Source organism: Salarias fasciatus, chromosome 12, assembly GCF_902148845.1.
Source record: "Salarias fasciatus chromosome 12, fSalaFa1.1, whole genome shotgun sequence".
NCBI lineage: Eukaryota > Metazoa > Chordata > Actinopteri > Blenniiformes > Blenniidae > Salarias > Salarias fasciatus.
Window position 1 is genome coordinate 19,759,484 of NC_043756.1, and position 7,552 is coordinate 19,767,035.

Here is a 7,552-nt window from a genome sequence, read left to right on the forward strand (position 1 = left end):
TGGCTGCGAGTACACATAGTGGCCTTCAGAAGGATCAAGACTGACAGTTCCTAGTTTAGATCGTGTTTCTTGATAGTTTGAACCGTTAATTGCAAACTTTAAAGAACCCGTGATTGAATGTTCTCGTTCTTATCCGCAGGTTCCCCTGAGGAACGGGGCATCAGGAAGCTGAAGCGCGGTTCTGGTCTCAGCGCAGCGGAGCTGGAGGGCTTGCGATCTTACGATCTGCCGTTCGGAATGGACTTTATCCGCAGACATCGGATCTTCAAGTACTTACCCATCAGCCCCGCGTTCAAAGGCTACCCGTGGGGGAGGCTCCTGGAGGACGGCCGGAGCAGAAGGGGACACGGGGACGTGGTGAAGGGTGGGGGCGGGGGAGGGGAGGCCGGCACAGCCCCCGGGGAGAGCGGGGTATAGCCAAGGTCCCAGAGAGGCCGTGAATATTTCTGATTTTTTTTTTTTCTTTGGGGAGCAAGGGATGGTACACCGAGATGATGGGAGTGGAGGACAGAAGCGGCGCAGGACGGTGTGGAGGAAAATGTGATGCACCAAGCCCCACCCCACCCACCTCTCTGTCAGTACGTGTTTTCTTTAGCTTGTGTCAGTCTTTTCCCACCTCCCACTATTCTTAAGCATGCCATAGCAAGCCACAGCATGCTCTGAAAAAAAAAAAACAAAAACAAAAAGATGTCACCATGCGGAGGTCAGTCGGTGTGCATGCATGTGTGTACAGTGTGCAGCGAGAGATAAAACGGGTTCCTGCGTTAATTGACTTGCACTTCGATCCACAAGGAGACAGATGGAAATCACAAACCCGAAGCTGGTGGTTTGATGATTCACTGGCTCCAAAGCGCTGCTACCTTCTACTGCCCCGAGTCATTTAAAAAAAGAGAGAGAGGGGAAAAAAAAAAAAAACATATTCCACTAAAAGCACAGTCGGTTGGATTATGTCAATTGAGGATCACGTTAGGAATCATCGGCCTCTCGACTTGTTATGCAACCACATTGGACACACACACGCGCGCCAGCAGCCTCAGCTTCAGCGCTACGACTGCATGACGGGGGCCATGCAGGATGACGGGACGGGTTTGTCAGGTGCCCTTAGCCATGCAAAGTGATTGTGAGATTTATTTTTGCACTATCTGCCTCTTGATTTTAATACGAGAATGTTGCTTCACAGCTCGCTCCCCTCACTTCCTCAGAGACCCACATCCCGTCTGCTCATCTCCACCTGAAAGGACCTCACAGCCTTCCCCTTTTGAAGTAGTCCAGTGCTAAGTTTTGTTTTTTAGCAAGATCTCCCATGTGACTGGGCAACAACAACAAAAACACACTGCTAACCCACCAGTTTACATGTATATACTGTCAGTGTTATGCAATAGTTACTAATGATACAAAAACCTTCCTAAATGCACCCATGTTTCATTTTGCTTTAAAATTGGAACTAAATTAAGAAATGCAAGGTTTTATTTATTTTTATTTTTTTTTAATCTGCAGTTGATGACTTGCACATTTTGGCATTAATAACATAAATCATTTGCAAAAGCAGTGCACAGTTACACCAACATGTAACCCTGTCGCGGACACTTTGTACATAAATACTCGTTCAGCTCGTCCACCCACAGCAGAAGTAAATATTCTATATTTCAGGACCGCGTACACCTCAGATCTTGGCAGGTTTCGAGAGTCACTCCCCTCCGTTCTTTGCAGTAATGTGTGTTTTAACAGGACCTCATCTTCAACCATGTCCACCTGCTGCTGACTAAACCCACCTTTCATCTGAGAGTTCATCCTGAACAGCGAAGGCCATGTTTTAGTTGAAATATAGTAAGAGTGCTTCGGGTGGTTTTTCTCTCTTGTTTTCTCCTTTATTATTATTTTTTTTTTGTATATTTATCAGCGATCACCAGCGCTGCTGATATCTTTAATAGTTGTCAGTCGTTCTCCTCTCTCTCTCTCTCTCTCTCTCTCTCTCTCTCTCTCTCTCTCGTCCTGCTGCCATCCGTTAACTGCTGTCGTCTGTTACTGTTCTTGTGCGTCGCCGTTCAGGATGTGGCAGCACGGCTGCTGGAGGAAGGCAGTTTTAAAGCGTCGGCACCCTTAGTGAACCCACGCGTGACCCTGAAGAGCGAACCGCACCGCGGTTAATCAGCAGATCCGAGACCAGTTTGCAAACACAAATAAGTAGAGACATGAATTCAGCACAACTATTCAATATTTAGACCAGCTGAGATTTTCAAGAAACCAAAATGTAAAAAGCTACTTGTTTTTCTGTTACCGTGAACCAAAACTTGTCTTTACTGGCATTTTCTTTCTTTTTTTTTTTTTTTTTTTTTTTTTTTGCCACTGAGATACTTAAATGAATTTCACCCCAAATCCCCCACCATTCGTCATCTTTGTTAGAGATATTTATTTATTTATGAGTAGATACTCCTAGAAGCAGACTAATGTGTCTCTTGCACAATGTTGAAGGTGTATTCATTCAGTCATGCCCTGTAAAAAAACGCCGCCGCGGCCATTTACAGCCCTCAGCCTCGGCTTCGAAAGCTCACCCGATGGCAGCAGCTTTGTAATCAAGTTACTTTTTTCATGTCGAACAGAAGCTGTTTCTACTTCATTCCATTTATATTTGTGTTGTTTGTAACACGAAAGTTTAGTCAAAGTTCTGAGTCAGGGCCTTTTTACTACCAGTGCGGTTTGCACATCTAACAGTGCCAAGAAGATCAGGATCCAGGTGAGAAATCCTCACTGAACTGGAACCTAAAAATACTATTTAACTAATATTACTGATCATGTTTGAGCCTCGGTGTCTGATAGCATGTCTTGAATGATGAATTGTTGTCTCAGGACAAAACCAAGGTTAAAATCTAATATTTTCACAAACTGGCTCTCAGCTCTGCTTTGACACTAAATCTGCAGTATTAATTAGTCCAACAATGTTGCATAAAAAGCTCAACTCGAATTTCTATTGTTACTAGCTTGATGCAAGTTTTTTTTTTACCATTCTGCACGTCACAAACTTTATGGATGTTCCTTACATTGCCCTCAAATTTCTGTTATTTATCAACTCTGACTGATCCCAGAGCTTGATAGACGAGCTCTCCGGCCGTGGCGGCGAGTTAATGGGCGCCAGCAGGGAACTACAGTGCAGCTAAACCACCGTCCCACCGGAGACTCTGCTGCAGCGGCAGTTTATCTCCCAAGAGGTGTCAAACTCGCACAGTCCAATTTGATCTTATAAAAGAGCAGCACAATGTCAGCACGAAAACCTTTGAATCAGACAAAATCTGGCACAAAATTGGAAAATTCTTCAGATATCTTACAGATCGCTGCTTGTCAATGTGTTTCTAACAACTCTGATTTTTCACCAAAAGTCACAAAATTTCTGCGGCCTTCAGCACATTTTCATAATGCGATTTTCACTCTGATTCAATGTTGTGAGCAATACAGTCTCTCTATTCACTGATGCACAGCTTCATGTGTTGCTGCCACCTGCTGCCCAGTTTAGCTCTTTTAATGTTATGTTTTGTCAAGTGCTGCTCCCTGTTTTGCTTTAGTTTATACTGTCATCCTGCTGGCCGCATTGGACCTACTGGCGTGCCAGTTTCAGCCCACAGGCCCTATGTTTGACACCTCTTCACTACATTCAACCACTCGGCCATCTTTATGCCCCACAGCTTTAAATATCTGTGACCTCGTGTAAATGATGTGCTGCAACATTTTCACGTGGATCTATCGAAATGCAATACGGAGGGAAGCGATACGTAACGTTTGCACTGTAGCCGTCATGTGCCATAAGGTGGCAGGATTTAGTGAGCAAGTGGAAATGTTGGATTTGAACATTGGTTTTTACCAAATAATACAATTTTTCAACACAGTAAAATCTATCGGCAGTGCTAAAGCCAGGAAAAAAGCTATGAGGGATGTGTGCAGAAGCTGTGGATCCAGGACTTCACCATCCCCATCCGGAGGTCGGCCATGCTCAGGACTGTCGGCTGTAAATAAAAAGAGGCGTTTATAGCGACATAGCCGTGAGTTGTTGGCTCACCAGCTTTTTTTTTTTTTTTTTTGTGTTTGTTTGTTTTACCCTGCAGTCAGCTTGCTCCAGGAGCAGCGGACCCTAAAGTCCCCTCTCCCGGATAAACAGAGGGATGCTAGACACCTTCTTAGAGCGAAGTCGTTGGTAAATAGCAGACACTCACATGCACAATTTTGTCACTTTGCTTTCAGTCATATGTCCGTGTTGTTCTTCCCCCATCCCTGCCGGTCTCTCACCACACACTCACACCCCTTCGCTGGAACCCTCAGTCCTGCACTGACAAGATACCGGTGTCCTCTCATGTTTAGTGTACCTGGTTTTCTCCCCCCGGGAAATTTTTTACGGTTGATGTAACGGGGATGCAGGAGGAGACACCGACTGGCCACCTTATTCAGAGTCTGCAGGTCTTTGGCAGCTCAGCGAACCTGCCTGATCATTTACCTTCAAGAAGAACATTTGATGTCTCTGTGCCTACAGGCTGCCTCGTCTTCTTTGTAATTCTCAACTTCCAGCCGTCAACACACTTGTTTACACACGGATCTCTTACAGTCGTTACAGAATTGGTTCATTTACAGTACAAACATCTTCTGTCTGCCTTGAATCACTCGAATCAGTCTAACCAGCAAACGCCTCTCAAAAAGGTGGCCACGAGGTGTGGAACACAAAGACATCAATCCCTTTCAGTTATTTTGAAGGGGGTGCTACCTGAAGAATATACTTCTGTGTATTGTTTTATCTTTTTGGATGTTTTTGGGGTTTTTTTATACATTGTTTTTATGTTTTTGCAAGCAGATATTTGTAAAAAAGAAAAATCAAATCACACCTTTTAATCTTAAATCATGCTGGAAAGCGCACCCTTTTGTTGTACTCGTTATTTAAAAAGTAAATACATTTTGATCCTATTTTAAATCTGTGCTTTGGTGGAGTCCTTTATGTTTGTTTGTTAGGACCTTTTCATATTGTATTTTTTTACTCTAACATTGCTTTCTGTCCAAGTTAACACATTAACCGTATAAATCAAAGAACAATCTGAGAGACTTTAAATAAATGTAAAAACAAACTAAAAAAAAAATGTATATTTAATTTCAGGAAAGTTTGCTAAACATTCTGGGAGATAAATTGTGTAAACTAATTGTAGCAAGAAAATGTTTTATTCTTTGTTCCTAAAACTATTTAATAAGATGTTACAGAATGAATCAATGAATCAAGTCTTTTGTCTTCTTTCGTGTCACCAGACTGGACTGATTTCTTTTTTTTTTTTTTCAGAAGGTAACTGAAAAAAAAAACAACAACGAATGTGTCTTTTCTCTTGGACATCAATGCCAATGGAAAAACGAGGAACTTTGTTTAATGAAAGAAAAATTCATAATGGTCAGAGAAATAATTTGAATCTGACAAAACTATTAGTAAGAAAAAAATCTATGAAATTTAACTAATGAAAGTCAGACATTGGTTTTCAATCATGTTTCAACACAATTATTTTAAAAAATAAACTCAAAAACTAAAAAAGAAACGGGCCTGGACAAAAATGATGTGACCAAAGGGACATGTCAGTCCAAGGTGTGTCCACTAATTAGCATCACAGGTGTCTCCAATCTTGTAATCAGTCAGTGGCTCATATATAGGGCGACAGGTCTAAGCTGTCTGGGTTGAAGACATGGTACACATTAAGACAATTGGTCAGTGTATCACAGATTCACACCACTTGACGATTCATACAATACGAATCTCTCACAGCGATCCCAGAGAATACCCAAGCATAAACTTACAAGCTCTCTACAGAAACAACCCCAAGCCCAAAAATCTAAGTCTCTCTGTGAGAGTACATCATTTTAGATTCAGAAAGTCATGTCATGCATTGCTGGAAGCAAGTTAAAAACTGTTTGAAGTTCAGGAAAGTAATAGTACTGCAGTCTGGGGGGGAAAAATAGACTCACATGCTCAGTTTCATTGAAGAGCAGACGCCTTTCCAGGGCTTCTGTTTCTTATGCACCTTTGAAGCTCTCAAAAAAAAAAAAGAGATGAATTTTCCCAGTTTCTGCAGAGTGGAGGAGAGTACCTGGTGACTCTTCGTTCTACAGCTAATTCATGGAGCAAATCACTACATAATTTGACGTGTGAAGATGCTGCAGATTTTCTTAACATGAGATCACCACTGAAATTTTTTTTTTGTTGTATCTTATAAAGTAATAGAACTTATGCATGATAAATTTTCAATTCATAGTAGTGCAGACTACAAATAGCTAAAGGAGTGTCTTGTTTGATAAGAACCCAGTTCTCCTTTTCAAGAAGCAATCGGCACATCTACCTCAAGTGACCAATTCTTCAATATGATGAATCAAAAGAAAAAAAATTCCCATTTGAAATGTTAAAAACTACTCAATTCCACTAAGTCACAGGGGAAGAATCTTGTCAGGTGAAATACACTTTTAAACAAGAGACAAGTCTGTTCACCAGCCTATTTCCAGTCCCATCCACCAAACAGAGATGACCCAGATCTATCATCCATCCGTCCTTTCATCTTGCATCCCAGTTCTGGTTTGAGGTGATGGAGCCGATCATCTATTTTAATATGCCACACAAATGTGTTCACATGAAGCTCCAGAAACATCTTTGTGCAATAGTGTTCAACATAACTGATTAAATTATAATCACAGCATGTTTACTGTCGCAGCGCGATGAACCAGAAAAAGGAAAAGTAATATGAGAACAACATATGAACTGTTGAAATTTTAATAATGACAGAGCATTGGGTGCAAATCTAATTGTAAATTGTAATATATTACACATGGAATCGTTGTGCTTTTTCAGCCCAGCCGTGTTGAACTGGTTTTGGAGTGGTTAGGACAGTTAGGACTCTGAGGGAAGACGCTCTGCCTTCCGGGAAGCCGACTGGGTGTTGTCCTGAATCATGCTGGAGATCTTCTGCCTCAGCTGGCTGAAATACATGGAGTCCACTCTGGCTGTTCTGTCCCTCTGGTTCTCCTGAAGTCAGCTATCACCAGTGTTGGGCAAGTTACATTTGAAAAGCAATTTGTTATAGTTACTAGTTACATCTCAAAAAAAGTAACTGAGTTACTAGACAAAATAACTATTGCATTACTTGAAAAGAATTGTCAAAAAATATGTCAAAGAATCTGGATCCTCTCTTAATGGATCATTAAGATGCATGTTCAGTCATTTATTCTAAAACTGAATACATGATTGATTAAATAAATGGACTCTTGGGAGAATAAATTACAAGCAGAAAACACTACATTATTTCTAAATTATCCAAATGTTGCTGTGTGATAATATGAGACGACACCAATAAATGTGATTTGTTACTGTAGACAGCATTTCTACCTTTGTAAAACAATAAATGAAACAGAATAGATGTATCAATAGATGTCTGTACTTCCATTCGAAAGCTGCCTTTGATGATTCACTTGCACCAATAAGGTTCCTTCTTTCCTTCATCATTTAGAACTTTCTTGACAGGAGTTTGCAACAATGTATCAATTTGAGTGACAT

The 7,552-nt window shown here is 41.2% G+C and overlaps 1 protein-coding gene across 3 annotated transcripts in view; it reads left to right on the plus strand.

Annotated features, from left to right (window-relative positions):
* slc23a2 (solute carrier family 23 member 2) overlaps positions 1–2,651 on the plus strand; it is a 32,529-nt gene extending 29,878 nt beyond the window's left edge. For all 3 annotated transcript variants that reach the window (XM_030103924.1, XM_030103925.1, XM_030103926.1), the window contains one exon: positions 140–2,651. In XM_030103924.1, the coding sequence (XP_029959784.1) occupies positions 140–417 (278 nt within the window). In that variant the 3' untranslated portion in view covers positions 418–2,651. The remainder of the gene's footprint in view (positions 1–139) is intronic.
* Positions 2,652–7,552: the final 4,901 nt, after the last annotated feature.